General features: G+C 43.2%; 1 protein-coding gene across 1 annotated transcript in view; it reads left to right on the top strand.

Moving 5' to 3' along the window:
* Positions 1 to 22,762, top strand: part of CSMD1 (CUB and Sushi multiple domains 1) — a 1,401,348-nt gene that overhangs the window by 1,333,002 nt on the left and 45,584 nt on the right. Inside the window, exons 60-61 of the mRNA XM_066607269.1 lie at positions 9,125 to 9,298; positions 15,488 to 15,661. Coding sequence (XP_066463366.1) covers positions 9,125 to 9,298; positions 15,488 to 15,661 — 348 coding nt within the window. The remainder of the gene's footprint in view (positions 1 to 9,124; positions 9,299 to 15,487; positions 15,662 to 22,762) is intronic.

Raw genomic sequence — 22,762 nt, 5'->3', positions numbered from 1 at the left:
AGTATAGTGGGAGCGCAGTCTTCGTTCCATTTCAGTAATAGTAGCACTCAAGACAGGCCCCAGTAACAATTCCGAAGCAGCAGTATAGTGGGAGCGCAGTCTTCGTTCCATTTCAGTAATAGTAGCACTCAAGACAGGCCCCAGTAACAATTCCGAAGCAGCAGTATAGTGGGAGCGCAGTCTTCGTTCCATTTCAGTAATAGTAGCACTCAAGACAGGCCCCAGTAACAATTCCGAAGCAGCAGTATAGTGGGAGCGCAGTCTTCGTTCCATTTCAGTAATAGTAGCACTCAAGACAGGCCCCAGTAACAATTCCGAAGCAGCAGTATAGTGGGAGCGCAGTCTTCGTTCCATTTCAGTAATAGTAGCACTCAAGACAGGCACGAGTAACAATTCCGAAGCAGCAGTATAGTGGGAGCACAGTCTTCGTTCCATTTCAGTAATAGTAGCACTCAAGACAGGCCCCAGTAAAAATTCCGAAGCAGCAGTATAGGAGGAGCATAGTCTAAGTTCCATTTAAGTAATAGTAGCAGCCTACACAGGCCCCAGGAACAATTCCGAAGCAGCAGTATAGTGGGAGCGCAGTCTTCGTTCCATTTCAGTAATAGTAGCACTCAAGACAGGCCCCAGTAACAATTCCGAAGCAGCAGTATAGGAGGAGCATAGTCTAAGTTCCATTTAGGTAATAGTAGCAGCCTACACAGGCCCCAGGAACAATTCCGAAGCAGCAGTATAGTGGGAGCGCAGTCTTAGTTCCATTTCAGTAGCTGCAGTATAGCCAAGGCCCAAGTTACATTTATGTAGCTAAAGTGTAGGCCAACCCCACACACCTTTCTGTACCATGAGTGCAGGCGAAGAACATAGAAATTGCTATGATTACACTGTAGGTGAGGGCCCAAAAAAATTGGTGTACCAACAGTACTAATGTACCTCAGTAAAAATTGAGCATGCCCAACCAAGATGGCCGGTGAAACCCATTAATCGCTTTGGTTAATGTGGCTTAAGTGGTAACTAGGCCTGGAGGCAGCCCAGTTTAACGGAAAAATTGGTTCAAGTTAAAGTTCCAACGCTTTTAAGAGCATTGAAACGTATAAAAAAATTTTAGAAAAATTGTATGAGTGAGCCTTGTGGCCCTAAGAGAAATTGCCCGTTCAGCGTGATTACGTGAGGTTTCAGGAGGAGGAGCAGGAGGAGGAGGAATATTATACACAGATTGATGAAGCAGAAATGTCCCTGTTTTGGATGGTGAGAGAGAACGATGCTTCCATCCGCGGGTGCAGCCTACGTATTGCTTAGCTATCGCTGCTGTCTGCTGGTGGAGAAGAGAAGTCTGGGGAAATCCAGGCTTTGTTCATCTTGATGAGTGTTAGCCTGTCGGCACTGTCGGTTGACAGGCGGGTACGCTTATCTGTGATGATTCCCCCGGCCGCACTAAACACCCTCTCCGACAAGACGCTAGCCGCAGGACAAGCAAGCACCTCCAGGGCATACAGCGCTAGTTCAGGCCACGTGTCCAGCTTCGACACCCAGTAGTTGTAGGTGGCAGAGGCGTCACGGAGGACGGTCGTGCGATCGGCTACGTACTCCCTCACCATCCTTTTACAGTGCTCCCGCCGACTCAGCCTTGACTGGGGAGCGGTGACACAGTCTTGCTGGGGAGCCATAAAGCTGTCCAGGCCCTTAAAGACTGTTGCACTGCCTGGGCTGTACATGCTGCTCGTTCTCCGCACCTCCCCTGCTACCTGGCCCTCGGAACTGCGCCTTCTGCCACTAGCGCTGTCGGGTGGGAATTTTACCATCAGCTTGTCCGCAAGGGTCCTGTGGTATAGCAACACTCTCGAACCCCTTTCCTCTTCGGGAATGAGAGTGGGAAGGTTCTCCTTATAGCGTGGGTCGAGCAGTATGTACACCCAGTAATCCGTAGTGGCCAGAATGCGTGTAACGCGAGGGTCACGAGAAAGGCATCCTAACATGAAGTCAGCCATGTGTGCCAGGGTACCTGTATGCAGCACATGGCTGTCTTCACTAGGAAGATCACTTTCAGGATCCTCCTCCTCCTCAGGCCATACACGCTGAAATGATGACAGGCAAGCAGCATGGGTACCGTCAGCAGTGGGCCAAGCTGTCTCTTCCCCCTCCTCCTCATCCTCCTCATGCTCCTCCTCCTCCTCCTGAACGCGCTGAGATATAGACAGGAGGGTGCTCTGACTATCCAGCGACATACTGTCTTCCCCCGGCTCTGTTTCCGAGCGCAAAGCGGCTGCCTTTATGCTTTGCAGGGAACTTCTCAAGATGCATAGCAGAGGAATGGTGACGCTAATGATTGCAGCATCGCCGCTCACCACCTGGGTAGACTGCTCAAAGTTTCGATGGACCTGGCAGATGTCTGCCAACCAAGCCCACTCTTCAGAAAATAATTGAGGAGGCTGACTCCCACTGCGCCGCCCATGTTGGAGTTGGTATTCCACTATAGCTCTACGCTGCTCATAGAGCCTGGCCAACATGTGGAGCGTAGAGTTCCACCGTGTGGGCACGTCGCACAGCAGTCGGTGCACTGGCAGATTAAAGCGATGTTGCAGGGTGCGCAGGGTGGCAGCGTCCGTGTGGGACTTGCGGAAATGTGCGCAGAGCCGGCGCACCTTTACGAGCAGGTCTGACAAGCGTGGGTAGCTTTTCAGAAAGCGCTGAACCACCAAATTAAAGACGTGGGCCAGGCATGGCACGTGCGTGAGGCTGCCGAGCTGCAGAGCCACCACCAGGTTACGGCCGTTGTCACACACGACCATGCCCGGTTGGAGGCTCAGCGGCGCAAGCCAGCGGTCGGTCTGCTCTGTCAGACCCTGCAGCAGTTCGTGGGCCGTGTGCCTCTTATCTCCTAAGCTGAGTAGTTTCAGCACGGCCTGCTGACGCTTGCCCACCGCTGTGCTGCCACGCCGCGCGACACCGACTGCTGGCGACGTGCTGCTGCTGCTGACACATCTTGATTGCGAGACAGAGGTTGCGGAGGAGGAGGAGGGTGCTTTAGTGGAGGAAGCATACACCGCCGCAGATACCAGCACCGAGCTGGGGCCTGCAATTCTGGGGGTGGGTAGGACGTGAGCGGTCCCAGGCTCTGACTCTGTCCCAGCCTCCACTAAATTCACCCAATGTGCCGTCAGGGAGATGTAGTGGCCCTGGCCGCCTGTGCTTGTCCACGTGTCCGTTGTTAAGTGGACCTTGGCAGTAACCGCGTTGGTGAGGGCGCGTACAATGTTGCGGGAGACGTGGTCGTGCAGGGCTGGGACGGCACATCGGGAAAAGTAGTGGCGACTGGGAACTGAGTAGCGCGGGGCCGCCGCCTCCATCATACTTTTGAAGGACTCCGTTTCCACAACCCTATACGGCAGCATCTCAAGGCTGATAAATTTGGCTATGTGGACGGTTAACGCTTGAGCGTGCGGGTGCGTGGCGGCGTACTTGCGCTTGCGCTAGCGACGCCTGGACGGTGCGGTGCGAGACATTGGTGGATGGGGCCGAGGATAGCGGAGGTGAGGGTGTGGGTGCAGGCCAGGAGACAGTAGTGCCTGTGTCCTCAGAGCAGGGTTGGATCTCAGTGGCAGGTTGGGGCACAGGGGGAGAGGCAGCGGTGCAAACCGGAGGCGGTGAACGGCCTTCGTCCCACCTTGTGGGGTGCTTGGCCATCATATGTCTGCGCATGCTGGTGGTGGTGAGGCTGTTGGTGGTGGCTCCCGGGCTGATCTTGGCGCGACAAAGGTTGCACACCACTGTTCGTCGGTCGTCAGACGTCTCTGTGAAAAACTGCCAGACCTTAGAGCACCTCGGCCTCTGCAGGGTGGCATGGCGCGAGGGGGCGCTTTGGGAAACACTTGGTGGATTATTCGGTCTGGCCCTGCCTCTACCCCTGGCCACCGCACTGCCTCTTGCAACCTGCCCTGCTGCTGCCCGTGCCTCCCCCTCTGAAGACCTGTCCTGTGTAGGCGTTGCACACCAGGTGGGGTCAGTCACCTCATCGTCCTGCTGCTCTTCCTCCGAATCCTCTGTGCGCTCCTCCTTCGGACTTACTGCCCTTACTACTACCTCACTGCAAGACAACTGTGTCTCATCGTCATCGTCCTCCTCACCCACTGAAAGGTCTTGAGACAGTTGCCGGAAGTCCCCAGCCTCATTCCCCGGACCCCGGGAACTTTCGAATGGTTGGGCATCAGTGACGATAAACTCCTCTGCTTGGAGAGGAACCACTGCTGCCCAATCTGAGCAGGGGCCCGAGAACAGTTCCTGGGAGTCTGCCCGCTCCTGAGCATGTGTCATTGTAGTGGAGTGAGGAGGCTGGGAGGAAGGAGGAGTAGCAGCCAGAGGATTTGGATTTGCAGCACTGGACGGCGCAGAACTGTGGGTGGATGATAGCTTGCTCGAAGCACTTTCTGCCATCCATGACAGGACCTGCTCACACTGCTCATTTTCTAATAAAGGTCTCCCGCGTGGACCCATTAATTGGGCGATGAATGTGGGGACGCCAGAAACGTGCCTCTCTCCTAATCGCGCAGCAGTCGGCTGCCATACACCTTGATCAGGAGCTCGCCCTGTGCCCACACCCTCACTTGGGCCTACGCGTCCTCGGCCACATCCACGTCCTCTAGGCTTACCCCTACCCCTCAGCATGCTGTATTACCAGTGATTTCCCAGGCAGCAAATAAATTGGCGCAAGCCTGCAGGACAAATACAATTTTTCCCTTTTTGGGAAATGGAGGGCCCACTGACTATATTCAATCAGATAAGATATGTGTTGCACAGAAATGCAGTTATATGAAGTGCAGCAGAGCGGAGACTTTTCACAGGCAGCAAATAAATTGGCGCAAGCCTGCAGGACAAATACAATTTTTCCCTTTTTGGGAAACGGAGGGCCCACTGGCTATATTCAATCAGATAACATATGTGTTGCACAGAAATGCAGTTATATGAAGTGCAGCACAGCGGAGACTTTTCACAGGCAGCAAATAAATTGGCGCAAGCCTGCAGGACAAATACAATTTTTCCCTTTTTGGGAAACGGAGGGCCCACTGACTATAGTCAATCAGATAAGATATGTGTTGCACAGAAATGCAGTTATATGAAGTGCAGCAGAGCGGAGACTTTTCACAGGCAGCAAATAAATTGGCGCAAGCCTGCAGGACAAATACAATTTTTCCCTTTTTGGGAAACAGAGGGCCCACTGACTATATTCAATCAGATAAGATATGTGTTGCACAGAAATGCAGTTATATGAAGTGCAGCAGAGCGGAGACTTTTCACAGGCAGCAAATAAATTGGCGCAAGCCTGCAGGACAAATACAATTTTTCCCTTTTTGGGAAACGGAGGGCCCACTGACTATATTCAATCAGATAAGATATGTGTTGCACAGAAATGCAGTTATATGAAGTGCAGCACAGCGGAGACTTTTCACAGGCAGCAAATAAATTGGCGCAAGCCTGCAGGACAAATACAATTTTTCCCTTTTTGGGAAACGGAGGGCCCACTGACTATATTCAATCAGATAAGATATGTCTTCTGGCCCTGCCTACACAATTTTCTCCCTGTAGTATTACTGCAAGGCGCAATGCTCTGCAGACAGCCGATTTTGAAAAGAAAAAAATATGCAACACTGCTAACAGCAGCCTGCACAGTACTGCACACGGATAGATGTGGCCCTAAGAAGGACCGTTGGGGTTCTTGAAGCCTACACTCACTCCTAACACTCTCCCTACCTAACCACCACTTCTGTCCCTGTAGTATTACTGCAAGGCGCAATGCTCTGCAGACTGCCGATTTTGAAAAAAAAAAAATTTGTGCAACACTGCTAACAGCACCCTCCACAGTACTGCACACGGATAGATGTGGCCCTGAGAAGGACCGTTGGGGTTCTTGAAGCCTACACTCACTCCTAACACTCTCCCTACAGCAGCACCAGCAGCAGCACTTTCCCTCAGCTAACTCACAAGACATCTGAGGCGAGCCGCGGGAGGGGCCGACTTTTATACTCGGTTGACATCTGATCTCCCCAGCCACTCACAGCAGGGGGGTGGTATAGGGCTTGAACGCCACAGGGGGAAGTTGTAATGCCTTCCCTGTCTTTCAATTGGCCAGAAAAGCGCGCTAACGTCTCAGAGAGGAAACTGAAAGTAAACCGAACACCGCGTGGTGCTCGTTAAGAGTAACGAGCATCCTGAACACCCTAATATTTGCACGAATATCAAGCTCGGACTAGTACGTTCGCTCATCTCTAATGGCCATTAACACTTTAACATCTTAATTTGCATGTAAAAAGACCTCCAGGAGTTGTTTGCAGAGCGCAGTGTGTGTTTAAAGACACGCCCAGCTGTGCAAACAGCTTCTGCACATTCCATTGTTCTCTCCTGGCTAGTGTAAACATGACATGGGGAGAACACCCTGAGGCCTATTGAAAGATAAATGTGCTTGCTTTATCTCTCAGTGGCTGAAGGATGGATTTTAAGTTAACCTTAAAGTCATTGTTCAAATGTAAAGAGCTTGATGCCTGCGTTTACATATAACGATTATTGTTCATTTTCGGCCTTTTGAACGAATTTTGAGTGATAATCGTTGCATGTAACTTGTGCAATAACTGTATCTGAGGAGCAATATCAAATACTTAAAAATATATCTGTAAAATAGTTAATAAAAGACAAGTGAATTGGCTTGAAATGGCCGCCTTTTTTTAAAATTATCTTCTTAATGCCTCGTTTATGCAGGCGACAAATTCGCACAATTTTTACGCATTGCTACAATGCTACAAAAACCATGTATGTGAAGCCGATGCTTTCCTATGGGTTACTTCACACATGCAATGTTTTGTAGTATGCGACATCCCGACACCAAAACCTTGCGGGTCCCGCTATATGCACGCAACTAGTGAGGTTTTGTAGCCCATGTTTCACTATGGAGCCTTCCTCTCTGTTGCATCACATCGCATGAAAGCGCGATTTTTGTGGGGTGCAATGCAACTTTGACAGTAGGAAATCCAACTGTCAAAGCCATAGCCTAAGCCCTGGCTGCAGGAAAAAAATTAAAAAAATACACATACATCACCTAAAAAGCACTGTCAGCCTGGCCGCGTCTTCTCCCCAGGTCCCTGACATTTGTCTTCTACTTCTCTTCTGGCCGAGGATTGAAAAATCCCCACCTCCTCGAAGAGCTGCCTCTTATTAGCTGATGCTTAGCCAATCACAGCGAGCGCTCGATGAATCAATCGCAGCCATTCATCGAGTGCTGGCTCTAATTAGCTAAGCATCAGCCAATCACAGCTAGCACTTCCAGGAGGCGGGGATTGAAAAATCGCCGGCCAGAAGGGAAGAAGAAGATCAGTGCTGGGGACCTGGGGAGAATCTGCAGCAGAGCCAGGGACAGCACGTCTAGGTGATGTATGCTTTTTTTTTTTTATTTTCTTCAGCTTTGGCTGATTTTCAGGGTAAGGCTTATATTTCAAGCACCACATGCAACTTTGTAGCGCTACAAAGTTGCGGTATTACAGCAAGAAACTGCAGTGATATCACACTGATTAGCGATGTGATATCGCTGCGATTTCTCGTGGTGATACTGTGTCTCTTGTGTGCACGAGGCCTAAACATACTGTTGAATATGACCTCTTAATAAACTTTCAAGCAATTTTCTAACTACAGAAGTTAACCAATACTTGTCATGCTAGGCTTTGTTCCTGAACTTTTTTGAATATAGGGATACAACTACCCTTTCATTAGTCCACTGGAAATTTACCTTTATGTAGGGAATCTTTAATTATATCAAATGAAGTGGTTCTGCAATCACTAAGTTCTTTAAGAATAAAGGAATGTAAACCACCCTACTTTTTTCGCAGCAGGCATAAGACCCCCATACTTATACGAGAAAAGCCAGTAGGACCAACTGACTAACTTTTGTGTAAATGAGGCCTTTTGACTCTCTCCTGACAGATGTCGAGGAAGCATCAGGCCTGTTGAATTTGACATGCCCAATCCTTTTATTTACACAAGAGATAAGCCCCTGTCAAAGCTAGCTGGTATCGGTTTCCACTCCGCATTGAAAATGCTCAATAGAGCATGCATGTGTATAGGGGAGTCTGTAGTCAGCTACATAAATATTTGAGTGACAGCAATTGAAATGGAAGGTGTATTGGCAACTTTTATTCAGAAATGTCCTTAGATTGTCCATAGACAGCCCACTTTTTCCACCTGATTAAAAACATTTTGGCTATTAAGTGGGCTTGTAGGGGGAGATATCATAGAACATGTTTATGACATATTGTAAATCTTTAAATGTAATTGACAAAGTACTGTATAATAAAATGCATGCTATGGTGATCTGCTGCAATGACTCTGTTTAAAAGGCCCAAGTTATGGTTTACTGATACCTGGTGCTTTTACTTATTCTATAAATTATCTCCATCAAAATATTTTGTTTATTGTAATTTATGTTGTACATAAACTATTAGGCCGGCTGCAGATGGCAGAGCCGGATTCCGCATGTGGGAGCCCGCAACGGAATCTGCGGCATTCCCATGTGTAAATGTCTTTTCAGTTCTTCATCTATACTGCAGATGGACCCGGTGGCTCGCCATCTGAAATGCGCAGTACAGGTTTTTTTCTCAATTTTTTTTTCTGCGCTATCGCTAGGCAATGACGCGGAATTTGCTACCTGCCCACAATGTTATTTGTGGACGGACCAAGGGTCGGACGGCTTCTATGGACTTCAATATAGCATGCTGCTATTTTTTCCTATGCGAACGGAAACTGAAGTTGATTTCTGCTTGTGTACAGGAAAAGTTGATTATCCATAGCATCCTATGGACGGTATTTGCCGCTGATCCGCAGTGCGGACGCCCGCCACAGGTTTCGCAGCAAATCCCCACCCGTGTGCAGGCGGCCTTACTCTAATTATTGAGCTGATTTTGTTTCATGGAATTCAATTTATATGTTTTATCAATCTATCAAAAACAGAAAAAAAAGCTAAACTACTAGCTGGCTGAACTGTTTAAAGTGTAAGTATAGTAGGCAATACAGCAATGTTAGTTATAGGGGAATGATTGACAATTTTAACTGACTGAATGCTAAAACTACTTTTCTTGTCTCCATAAACCAGCCATACACTGTGGGCAGCCATCACATGTACCATATGGAAAGCTGGAAGGGTCTGACTACAGCTGGGGCTCCAGTGTTAGTTACACATGTGTGGAGGGTTACCAAATCTCTAGTCCTACTGTTCTTTCCTGCGAAGGAGGGGGAAGTTGGAGAGGAGAAATTCCCCAGTGTTTGCGTAAGTTAAGAACTTTATCAATTAAAAATAGTTTCTTCTTAGCATCTTGTTTACTTTTTCAGTTTAATTTACGGCTCAAAAAGGGACATGACTTCGTCAGAGTAATCAATCAAAACATTTCATTATACTACCAGGATATTGCAGTTATGCAGAAGGCAGATTCGACAGATTGGTCATTCACTTCAACAGACAGCACTGGTGATTTTCTCTGACACCAATTAACTTGTACTTATCTTTTCAGTCTATTGCGACTTTTTATAGCTTTATATAACAAAACCCATATGTGTGTTACTGGATGTATTACTACTTCTTGAAACAAAAGCATGATGTTATATGTACAGTGTGAGTGTGTAGATAGATATATACTACTTTTTATAACTATATGCACACACACATGCTGAATATATTACTTCATATATATTCTATGTAGACACAGCTAGACGCAATATCATTTTTAAGGAAAGTCTTATTACTGTCCACCAGCACTACACACACATATACATATATAATTGTGGCTTGTAATAATTAGCACTAGATACAAGAAGAGCTGTCTACTAGTTATACTATCCCTGATGCCCATTGCAACCAATCACAGCTCAGCTTTCAGTTTACCAAGGTAGTATAAGAAAGAGAAGCTGACCTGTGAAATGCTTATTTTGTTCATTCCACCTTATAAAAAAATGCAATAAGGCCGCGGTCAGATGAGCAATTTTTTTAGTGCATGAATAGGCACGTTTAAACATCGGCTCTATTAGAACAAATGCTTTCCAATGAAAGTGGTCACATGTCAGTTTTTTAGAGGCGCTAAATAATCGTACCTGCAAAAGATAGGGCATGCAAGTGCAAATGCATCAGGTCATGCGATTTTTCTACACGCAATGTGCAATTTTTTTTCTTTTTTAGCACGGCTATTCATGCGCTGAAAAATTGCTCGTCTGACCGAGGCCTAAAAATGATAAAAAAAGATGTATGTACACCAAAATGGTACCAATAAAAACTACAACTTTTCATGCAAGATTCAAACACCCATAAAGCTTTATAAATGGAAAAATAAAAATGTTGTGAGACTTTGAATGGTTAATGCCCACCAAAAAATGCAAAAAAACAATGGCGGAATTGAGGTGTTTTTTTTTCCTCTTTCCCTCCAAAAAAGTTTAAAAGTTATACAATGCATTATATGTACCAAAAAAATGAAAATGGTGCCAATGCAAATTACAGCCTGTTACACAAAAAGCAAGTCCTCACATGTTAACAGAAACATTTTAAAAATTGGGTTTTGAAAAGTGAAGAGGAAAATCCCCCAAAATTACTGCATCTTTAAGCTCAAAATAGGCCATGTCCTTACGGGATTAAGCAGAAAAAAGACTGAACACTAGTGTGAATCCCCCCTTAACATATAGACATACATATACACACTAATACAGATGCCATAGGTGTGCATATACAACTAGACAGTTTTAAACACACATTTACTTTTACACATACTTGCACACACAAAAATTTTCTTTTACACACATAACCCATATTATGAATATATATACCTGCACATTACATATACATTATCAATATATACAGTAAATACACATTCTACCTATATTACACTAATATTATGAACATACATCTAACATAGGAAGTATTAGGTAGCAACTATAGCAGCCTAGACTAAACCTTTTGGGTCTCTATCTTTGGTATAGCTTCTGCCTGCAGCCTGCCTCCCCTCCTTCTTCTGTTTGGCCTAACTCTCAAAAGCCACAATTGAAGAAGAGAGTTATGGCTCTGCCGAAAAGCAGGCAGCCAATTCTGCTAAGGTTGTGTCTGATGGGCGGAGCCTCTTTTTCTGATCCACTACACTCATGGAATGTACAGAGGGGTACAGTTGTATCTATGTACTGACTGGTCTACAGGAAGTGTGTGCACTGGTGGTAGGGCCCACATTCAGCTCAAGGGCCCACCGGGGGATTCACTGGCTCCCTAGTGGGCTAGGCTGAGTCTGTATAATGCCCTTTAAAATCATAGGGGGGTCATGTAATGCATTAATCCTTTCCAATCCACTGTCTGACCTCTGAAGACATGATTTAAGGCTGTACAGCCCCGATGTTGGAAGACATCCGTCGGGGTTCTCTTACTGTATATTGCCAGCCTCTTTGCTGTCGGAGCCTATCCAACGTGTCACCTCATGCAGTACTGGCTTTAGCCGGCATATAGCGCCGTTGTATAACAGCAGAAAAAGAGTAAGCCCCCTAGGAAAACCAGGATACAAATTGGATTGGAAAGGGTTAACTTACTGGATCCTCCAGAGAGAAGACATACTATTTGGAGCTCCTATCTGCTCCATGTAATTGATGGAGGTTATCAATAAAGCATTCTTCTTATTAACTCAGAATTCACTAATAGTGTATTTAAAGAGGACTTGCCATCTCTTCCAACCAGTTTGTTTTAGTAAATATTCATATTTATCATGACATAACAATTCTAGAACATCTTTTCTTAGAACTCTGCATTGTGTCATTCCTTTATTATTCCTCTTAGAAATGTATGCATACATTGACAACTGGGTGTCATCATTCCCCTTGACAAAGCAGTGTGTCCTTACATAGTCTGATACACTCCCAACTAGTAACACCAGTTCAATTTAGTCATGAATTTCTAGGAATATATGAATAATGTAGAGTTATTAGAAAACATACTCCAGAATTGTTATATTATACAAGTATTTACTAAAACAGACATGACAGAAGAGGTGACAGGTCATCTTTTAAAAAGACTTTCTATATCTGACAACCCCTTCAAACACGATCTATCTAAAAAAGCATTTTGTAGTCACTGAAGTAAAACTATCTTAATTCCACCTTACAGGCAGGTAAAGAAAAGCAAGGATCAGTCAATAGGAACTTTTTTAGGGCTGACACATGTCATCCAGATTAACTTTTTTGCTGCAGTTTTACTGCTCTAACATTTTAATTCAATGGACAGATAAGCATGTCAGTGAATTTATCAATTTCCATTCATGCATTGCATTATTTGCTAGCATTTAACAGGTTTCCTTTAGATCACAAACTATTTCTGGAGATTGTTTTTCCTGCTGACTTCAGCATTGAAAATCCTCAATATTATATATTTCTACCAAAACAGTTTGATAGCTATTGATGAACAGGGAAACAACCTTCCAAATGCCACTGGGAATATAGCCTGCGATTAATATTAGTAACGTTGTCTTTTTACAAGTTTAGACAGATTCTTTGTTTTTCTCTAAGCATTTCCACTAATATCCAGAATACAGTATCTTAAAGTCCAGTATCCATCAAGTTATAGTAATTCTGGCGTAAACACTGTTTGTAAAATATTATTTTGTTTTATAGACTGGGACTACACATAAAGTTTTGTTACAGTCACTATGCAACTTTTTTCTCTTTCTGATGCCTCGCTCACACGAGCGTGTTTTTTTTTGCGCACATACATGCTCGGCCATTCATTGATTTCAATCATCCCCGCTTGTCGTTCAATGAATGGCTGAGTGCTGCCTGTGATTGGCTGAGTGCTCAGCCTATCAGATGCAGCCCTTTCAGCAGGCAGGGATTTAAAACCCCCGCCTGCTGAAAGAACTTCATTACAGTGACAGGACCCAAGTGGCTAGACGCGTCTGAGCTGCGGCAGTGGTAGAGAGGTGAGTACAGATAGTCCTCTACTTGCGAACTGGTTCCGTTCCAAGAGCCTGTTCGCAAGTCCATTTGTTCGCAAGTCCGAACAAATGGTTGTATGGAGCGGGATCGCGGGTGGATCCCGCTCCATACAACGTCGGGTGTCGGCTGTTCTTACAGCGGGCACCCGGCGGCAGCAGTTCCGACGAGCCGCGCCGCTTGTCAGAACTGTTAACACTTTAAATACCGCTCTGACAGCGGTATTTAAAGTGTTAACAGTTCTGACGAGCGGCGCGGCTCGTCGGAACTGCTGCTGCCGGATGCCCGCTGTAAGAAACAGCCTGCACCCGACGTTCAGGGGGCCCGTACAGTGTTCCGCGATGAGATCGCGGGACGTTGTGCGGTTGCTAGGCAGCCGGGGACCTCCTGAAAGGCCACAGGGCTGCCTATGCAGAGTGCCTATCAAGTGCACGGCTTGATAGGCACTCTGCATAGACAGCCCTAGGGCCTTTCAGAAGGCCCCCGGCTGCCTAGCAACCGCACTGTGTCCTGCGATGTGACCGGACAGGCTTCTATCAGGCTTGATAGAAGCCTGTCCGGTACCCGCACAGTATGATGTAATGCCATAGCATTACATCATACTGTGCAGAACAGATTGTTCGCATCTTGCCAAAATTCGTAAATCGAACGTTCGCAAGTTGGGGACTATCTGTATGTATTTTTATTTTTTACACCAGATAGGAATGATTTTCAGGGAAGGGCTTATATTTAAGGCCCTTCCCTGAAAATCACTGCAGGTCCGTGCATCATTGCTTTCAATGGTGCCATGGCTGCTGTCGGCGACCCCATTGAAAGTAATGATGTACGGTCCTGCATTCACGCGTCTTTGTGCAAGTACGTGGGTGTGCTGGTTTTGTGCACACCTATGTTCACACACGCACACGTTTGTGTGAAGGCACTCAAGTTGGGTTTTCATCTGATTAATATATTATGTCTTTATGGGGGTATATCTAATGTAGTAATTTAATGAGCAAACTTAGCGCCACAGTATGAAAACCACTGAAAAAACATAATGTGTCAGATTTTTGAAACTCTTTGCATGAGAAACTGCCTGTGTTGATTATGAGAACCAGTCACAATGCAGCTTTCATTTCTCACGGTGCTCTTGTTTAGACAGTTTCATAAATGTGCACTGATGTACCGTATTTAAAGAAAATATGCAAATTGCAAATAGAAAAACTAGATTTAGTATTATGGGTGTGCATGAATATCAATTTAAGTAAAACAAAACTTAATTTGTAGAGTTTATATCACTTTGATATTTAGGGAGCAACATGTTATTGAAAATACTGAACTTGGGCTACCTTGGGAAAAGGTATTAATAATATCATTATTACTTTGGAAGTACTAGGCAGATTTTGATGAAGCAAAGCCTACAGTATGACCAGATAATGTAGTCACATGATAAAGAAAACCGCATGCAAATCGGAGCAGAGGTTCTTGAAGCGAACAGACAGAAACTGCATTTTTTAATAGGTAGAAAATATATTAATGGAGAACAGGCAAAGAAACTAAAAAGTAATATATTTTTTTACACTTGATAGACGGATAGATAGATAGATAGATAGATAGATAGATAGATAGATAGATATGAGATAGATAGATAGACAGATCGATAGATATGAGATAGATATGAGAGAGATAGATAGATAGATAGATAGATAGATAGATATGAGATAGATAGATAGATAGATATGAGATAGATAGATAAATATGCGATAGATAGATAGATAGATATGAGATAGATAGATATGAGATAGATAGATATGAGATAGATAGATAGATAGATAGATATGAGATAGATGGTTATGAGATAGATAGATAGTTATGAGATAGATAGATAGATAGATATGAGATAGATAGATAGATAGATATGAGATAGATAGATAGATAGATATGAGATAGATAGATATGAGATAGATGGTTATGAGATAGATAGATAGATAGCTATGAGATAGATAGATAGATAGATAGATATGAGATAGATAGATAGATAGATAGATAGATAGATAGATATGAGATAGATAGATATGAGATAGATGGTTATGAGATAGATAGATAGATAGATAGCTATGAGATAGATAGATAGATAGATAGATATGAGATAGATAGATAGATAGATAGATATGAGATAGATAGATATGAGATAGATGGTTATGAGATAGATAGATAGATAGTTATGAGATAGATAGATAGATAGATATGAGATAGATAGATAGATAGATAGATAGATAGATATGAGATAGATAGATAGATAGATATGAGATAGATAGATATGAGATAGATGGTTATGAGATAGATAGATAGATAGATAGCTATGAGATAGATAGATAGATAGATAGATAGATATGAGATAGATAGATAGATAGATAGATAGATATGAGATAGATAGATAGATAGATAGATAGATAGATATGAGATAGATAGATAGATAGATAGTGTCACCTATATGTGATATCAGATTATTTAACTGATATTTGTTTCATTTCAGCTGTGTTTTGCGGAGATCCTGGAACTCCAGCTGAGGGAAGACTTATTGGAAGAAGTTTTACATATAAATCAGAAGTTTCATATCAGTGTAGACCGCCTTTTGTTTTAGTCGGGTCATCGAGGAGAACTTGTCAGTCGGATGGCACATGGAGTGGTATTCAATCAACCTGCATTGGTATGTGTAGCTTCTATGTAATATATCGTGCGAAAAAACGCCCGTCTGACTAAGGCCTAAGTATGTTTTGTCAATAACCATTTTGACACGCGCTATACATGTATGGTGTTGCAGGCCAGTAGCTCCCATATTGCGCCATATATGTACAGTGCTGATTACCAGGGGGCTCGAAGATGAAATAATAAAAAAGTTATGTGTCTCTGAATATGGCAATACAAGAAAAAAATTGTATGAAAAATGCTTTTATCGTGCAAAAGTAGTAAAAAATTTTCAAAATTATACAAATTTGGTTTTGCCGCAACCGCACTGACCTGTAGAAAAAAGATAACATGTCACTTATCCCGCACAGTGAATGGATTCCAAAAAATAAAAAACAACGTCAGAATTACATTTTTTTGATCAGCTCATCTTCTTAAAATGCAATAAAAATCCATTAAAAATGTTGTCTGCATGCTAAAATGTAGAAGACAAAAAAACATTTGTGCTCACCCTCTCTTGTTTTCACCCGATCCTTATACTCCGGCTGTGTATCCAACCTTGTTGGCAAGTCGTGCAGTCCTCCATGACATTCATATGAAGAGTTTAGCAAAAAAGAATTTTGCCTTCAAAAGGTATGGAAAACTTTTGCCTTTATTAATAGTGTCTCAGCATTCAATAAAACCAGGAATGCTGAGACACTATTAACCCTTTACAATCCAATTTTGGCTTCAGCGTTTCCTAGGGGGCTTTCTCTTTCTACGATTATACAATGGCGCCATCTGCTGGCTAGAGCCAGTACTGCAGTATGTGACATGCCAAGGAGGACCCCGACAACAGAGCGGCCAGTAATCTACAGTAAGAATACCCTGCCGGACGTCTTCCGACATCGGAGCTGTACAGCCTTCAATTGGAATGTCTTTAGACGTCAGACAGTGGATAGAAAAGGGTTAATAAAGGGAAGGTTTTCCATACCTCTGAAGGAGAATCTCTTTTTTGCTGAACTCTTCATGCTAAAATGTAGCAATGAAAACTTTAGGGTATCCTGAAAAAAACAGGGCCCCGCATAGAGTCATAGGTGGAAAAATAAAAAAAAATTATCGTTCCTGGAATATGGCAATGTATAATTGGCCGAATAAAGGGCGGCCTTGAAATCCACAAGGTGCTTTTTTATTTCTGAGGCTGGTGTTTGAGTCATGGTGCACACTGGGGACAAGTAAGATATTTTTTAAAAACATGCAGATTCATGGTAATAAATATTGAGTTTTCGATATTTGCGAATTTCAGTTTTGTTTCAGAAAAAAATTGAAGTAAAAAATCTGCAAGAAAAATGCCTTTTTTAAATTTAGCCCGCACTTTCCTTTAGTTCCTGGGAAACACCTAAAGAGTTAATATAATTTGTAAATGCTGTTTTGAAAACTTTGAGGGGTGTAATTTTTAAAATGGGTGATTTATGGAGTTTTCTAATATATAGGTTGGATCCCTCTAGCCCTGCCCCCTCCTCCCATGCTCTCGGGAAGCCCTCTGAAAAAAAGCCCTGTAACCCCGCCCCTCTCTCCATAAACTCCTGCTCTCATAGGAGTCAATGGAAACTTCTGCGCAGCGCACCAAAGATAGGTCAGATCTGTGCTGTTTCGCGCACCTAACATTCTCTTATGTGAGCGCTTCTTTAGGAACCCATTGGTTCTTTTAGAAGAGTTTTTTTTTTTTGCATGCTTATTAGTGCGCAAAAAAACCCCCATTCGTCTGACCGAGGCCTTAAAGTGCCACATGTCAGTTCAGAAAGGCCAAAACTGACTGCAGAGGGAAGGGGTAAAGATCATTTTCACATAAAAAAACATTTTGTAACATTGTATAGTAAAAAACAACTTAAATACAGGCCTTTTCTTTTTATACAAAGATTAAATCAATGCAATAAAAATCTTGATTTTTAGGAGTTTTTCATACTGTTTAACCCTTTAATAACATGGCCTATTTTGACGTCCGGAACACAGCCTTATTTCTCAAATGTGATATGTGTCACTATGTGGTAATACCTTTTGTATGCTTTTACTTATTGACACAATTTTGAGACTGTTTTTTGTGACATATTGTACTTTATATCAGTGGTACGTTTTCATTAATAAATTTTGTCTTTATAGAAGATTTTGAAAAAAATTGCAATTTTTAAACTTTCATTTTTTTCTGCTTGTAAGACAGATATTTAAACCTCTTAAAATAGTTAATAATTAACATTCATCATAGCCGGCCTACTTTATTTTTCAACATTTTTTTAAGTGTCCCTTTACTTTATGAGGATTCAACAAACTATATAGTAGCATTTTTTTTTATATTTTCTAGAAAATTTCAAAAACTGATTTTTTTAAGGGACCTATTCAGTCCTGAAATGACTTTTAAGGACCTATTAATCAGAAAACCCCCATGAATCACGCCATTTTAAGAACTGCACCCCTCAGAGTATTCAAAATGGCAATGAGGAAGTTTGTTAAGTGTTAACCTTTTAGATGTTTCACAGGAATTAAAGCAGGGTGGATCAGAAATTAGAATATTTCATTGTCAGATTTTTAACTTACAACCATTTTTTATAACACAGCAGAGACAGAAAACTCAAAATGTATTACTCTGATTTTGCAGTTTTTAGAAATATTCTACAAGTGGCCTTAGGCCTTAGTCAGACGGGCGTTTTTAGCCACGATTTGCGCATGCGCATGCGTCCGGCGATTTTATAAAACCATTGCTTTGCAATGGTATCGGACACATGAGCGCTTTTTATGCGCTCGTCCGATAAATTATAGAACAAAATATCGCAGATCGCACCTATCTGCGATCTGCGATTCCTGTTCTCTTCTCTATATGCGCTCAATGGGGCCGGCGGCAGCAGCGCCGACCCCATTGAGAACATATAGAAAACAAATCATTCTTCTCTGCCACAGCTGTAACAGCTGTGGCAGAGAAGAACGATGTTTGCCCATTGAATTCAATGGAGCGGCAATACAGCCGCTCCATTGAAAGCAATGGGCTGCCGGCGTGCGCGGGGTGAATTGTCGGGAAGGGCTTAAATATATAAGCCCTTCCCTGCAATTCATCCTAAAATGTGTTAAAATAAAAAAAAAAATTGTATACTCACCTTTCCGCTGCAGCCGGAGTCCAGCCGCGGCCGCTGTCAGTTCTCCTGAACTGCTTCTTGGCACTATTCAGCCGGCGGGGCTTTAAAATCCCCGCCTGCTGAATGATCTGCCTCTGATTGGTCACAGCCTTGACCAATCAGAGGCCGGTTTCACTCACAAACCCATTCATGAATTCATGAATGGGTGAGTGACTGCTGCCTCTCAGCGCTGAGCCAATCAGGGGCAGGTCTGACTCACATCCATTCATGAATTCATGATTGGTTGTGAGTGAGGCATGCCTCTGATTGGCTCAGCGCTGAGCCAATCAGGGGGCAGGTCTGACTCACACCCCCTTCACACCCACTGCAGGACGGCCGCGCGGAACTCCGGCTGCCGGGAGAAGGTGAGTATACAATTTTTTTTTATTTTTACACATTTTAGGATGAATTGCAGGGAAGGGCTTATATATTTAAGCCCTTCCCGACAATTCATCCCGGGCTCGCCCACAGCGCATTGCTTTAAATGGAGACGGCTCTATTGCCGTCTCCATTGAATGCAATGCGCTGGACAGCCCAGCCCGTTTCTAATGAAACGCGGCTAGGAGCAGATTTTCGGGCGATTTGCGGGCGACTTGCGCGCACCGGTCACGCGATTTGCGGATGCGCATCCGTCATGCGATCCGCAAATCGTGTGAAAAAACGCCCGTCTGACTAAGGCCTCAGTGTGCAACATGTGAGTGGAGAAACAATACTGGTATTTAGGTGCTGCTCTCCAATAAATTTAGACAGACGGTGGGATAAAATTGTCCAACTTCTCTTTTATTATATCAGTTAAAACCAGCAAATACGTGTTTCAGGGTAGGCCCCTTCATTGGTCAGGCTGGATAAGTTATCACTCTTGGGGCTGGAGGATAAACCCAAAAGTGCTGGTGGTACCAGAAAGTTTGGGAATCCTGTCCAGGGAGTACCAGGAGAAGTGGTAATGGGTACTTAGTGTGCAACATGACTCAAACAGAGGCCTCAGAGATGAATGGGTACCTTGTGGATTTTAGTGCCACCCTTTTGTTAGGACTCTTTCTAGTCATCACTTTAGGCATGTAGAGACCATAAAGTGCTGAAACATAACCAGTCCTCCCACAAATTGCTTCATTTTAGAGACCATACCTCTCAGGAAATTTATTTAGGGGGTGAAGTGAGTGTTTTATGGAATTTGTTAACATTTTGCTTTGAAAATAAAAAAGACTAATTTCTCCACTGGTACATAGGGTTAGCCCCAGAGTTTTTATTTTTGTGATAGGTAATAGGAGAAAAGGTTCTGCACTGTGTATTGTCATTGTAATGAAGGAATCTTAGGATTGTTTCAAAACACATCTTTGCCACATAGTCATGCCAAACATTTAGGTGTGGTATAAAATATCAGTGCTTCAGCCCTAATGTTCTGCTTCTTTATTAACCCAATGCTTAATTCACTGCCCCAAAATCTGATTATTTCTACTGCAGCCATGGAGATCCACCTGTGGGATTTAGCAAAAATAGAGTTGGGCTGCTCTCTGATAAAATTTTGGCTATAAAAATTGGTTTGGGTTACTAATAGAGCAATTAAACCATCAGAAAAATAGGCTTAAAAAAGTCCACCCCACGGGGGTGTTCCCTCGTGACGCCAACCAGAACTAATAAGAAATGGACGGGCAGTTTTCGCTAAGATACAGCCCGGAAATTATTAGAAGAGCCACTTGGCTTCACTTAGTGGAGCCATGAATCTCGTACATAGATTGGGAAGATAAGGCTGGTGGGCCACGAGAGTCACTCCCGCAGTTCATTGTTGCACTGTTTACTGTCTTACTGTATTATCACCTTAACAGGTGCAAAAATGATAAGTTTTATTTCTGTGATTTCAAGAGAAATGATTGAGTGAATTGTAAGCATTGAAAATAATATGGAAAATCAAAATTCTTAATAAAAAATTTGATTTAAAAAAAAAAAAAAGTCCACCCCAAAAGACAGATATTCACTGGGGCAAATGACCAAATGACAAACAATCATTTGGAAGGATGATGACGAAACGGGGGACCACTGGGACAGGTGGTCACACAGCTGCACGTTTTCTTACTGTTTTTTTTGTTGTCTTTTTACACTGACTTAGTACACTGACACTACACTTATTAACTGATACACTGACAGATCAGACGCTACATTAAATACACTGACTGAAATACTGACAGATCAAACCCAACAGTAACTACACTGACTAATAGACAGCACTACACTGCTCTATATAATAGTTTTATTTTTCCACAGGGCTCTCTCATAACCTTGCTCTCTAACCATCTCTGAAACACCATGATGGTTAGAGAGTGAGATTGTAATGTAAATAGTGCAATTTGCTCTTATCTGCTGTGATTGGTTAGCCAGCACTGACTGACCAATCACAGCAATAGCTGAGGGTAGGACCACTCGGATTGGTACCCCAGCAGCTTGTAGTGATTGGCTGCTAACAATGTCAACAGCTATCACTATAATGTCTCTATAGTCGGTGATGCAACAGTTTAAAGATGGGATATAACTTTATGGCCATCCACTCAAGCTGCTTCCCACCCAGGGTGTACATGTATGTCCCAGGTTGGGCGGAGGTTAACGGGGTTCGCTGGTTAAAAATTAACTTTTTAAAATTTGATCCAAATGACTTAAAATGACTACTTATCCTACTTAGCCCCAGCAATCCAGAGCTGCAGCTCACAATTCTCTCAGTCTCTGTTGACAATGAAAGTCAGGTGACCGCTGCCCTCCAATCAGAAGCCGCAGTGTCACCATTCCAAACCCCTGGCAACATGGCAACCAAAATGTGAGTGCTAATGTCAGGAGAATGGGTAGTGATGCTGCAGCCTCTGATTGGCAGCAGTTATATGACTTTCACTGTTAACACAGACCAGGAGAAGAATCGCAGGGCTGCAGTTCTTGACCACCAAGGCTGACGAGGGTAAGTAGCATTTGTTTTATTGTTTTAAATTATTTTGATCCAATTTCAAAAAGTTACTTTTTAACTGGACAACCCCCTCAGGCCGCCTGCAGACGGCCGGGTCGGATCCGGCTGCGAGAATTCTCGCAGTGGGACCCGACCCGAGCGTCTGCAGAGAGCAGCGCAGGCACTCACCACTCTGCGAGCCCCGCACAGAAATAGGGTATGCCACGATTTGTTTGCCGCGCGAGATTTCGCGCGGCCAAATCGTGGCCGTCTGCATAGGATTGTGTTTGTTAACGCAATCCTATGGCAGCTTCCAGGGGCGGAAATTCCGCTGGAAATCTCCCACGGAATTTCCACTCGTGTGCAGGCGCCCTTAGTGATATACCGTACAGTACTTTAAGAATGCAAGGCAATCTCTAAGGAGATATAGGGAAATTGTATTCCTGTTAGGAAAAGTAATACACTAGACAATGAATACTGAAAAATATAATTTCTTAATTAAACACATACTACAACATTGGGGAGTAATAGCTGAACTGGATGGACATATGTTTTCTTTTCAGCCTAACATGCTATGCTACTATGTTGCAAACAAATAAGGTTATAGATGTATGCAGATAGATTCACTTCATGTATAGAATCTATTTTAATGTTAAAGTATTACCTCACATAGTTAAAAAAATATGATTGGCTGTCATGAATCCCTATAACATCATTGCTAACTATCAGAGATAGATAGATATGAGATAGATAGGAGATAGATAGATAGATAGATAAATTTGAGATAGATACATAGATAGATATGAGATAGATAGATAGATAGATAGATAGATAGATAGATATGAGATAGATAGATAGATAGATACATAGATAGATAGATATGAGATACATAGATAGATAGATAGATAGATAGATAGATAGATAGATATGAGATAGATAGATAATGTGTATCTCAACATATCTAAAAGACCAGATCTTTTTCTCATAGATTTTCAGTCCCCTTTTATAATTTGTATAGTAGTCCTATTCTTTGAGAAGACCACCTCTCTAGAAAACC

Source organism: Eleutherodactylus coqui, chromosome 1 (assembly GCF_035609145.1).
Source record: "Eleutherodactylus coqui strain aEleCoq1 chromosome 1, aEleCoq1.hap1, whole genome shotgun sequence".
Classification (NCBI taxonomy): domain Eukaryota; kingdom Metazoa; phylum Chordata; class Amphibia; order Anura; family Eleutherodactylidae; genus Eleutherodactylus; species Eleutherodactylus coqui.
The sequence above is the reverse complement of the archived record's forward strand: the minus strand, read 5'-3'. Positions and strand labels throughout refer to the sequence as shown.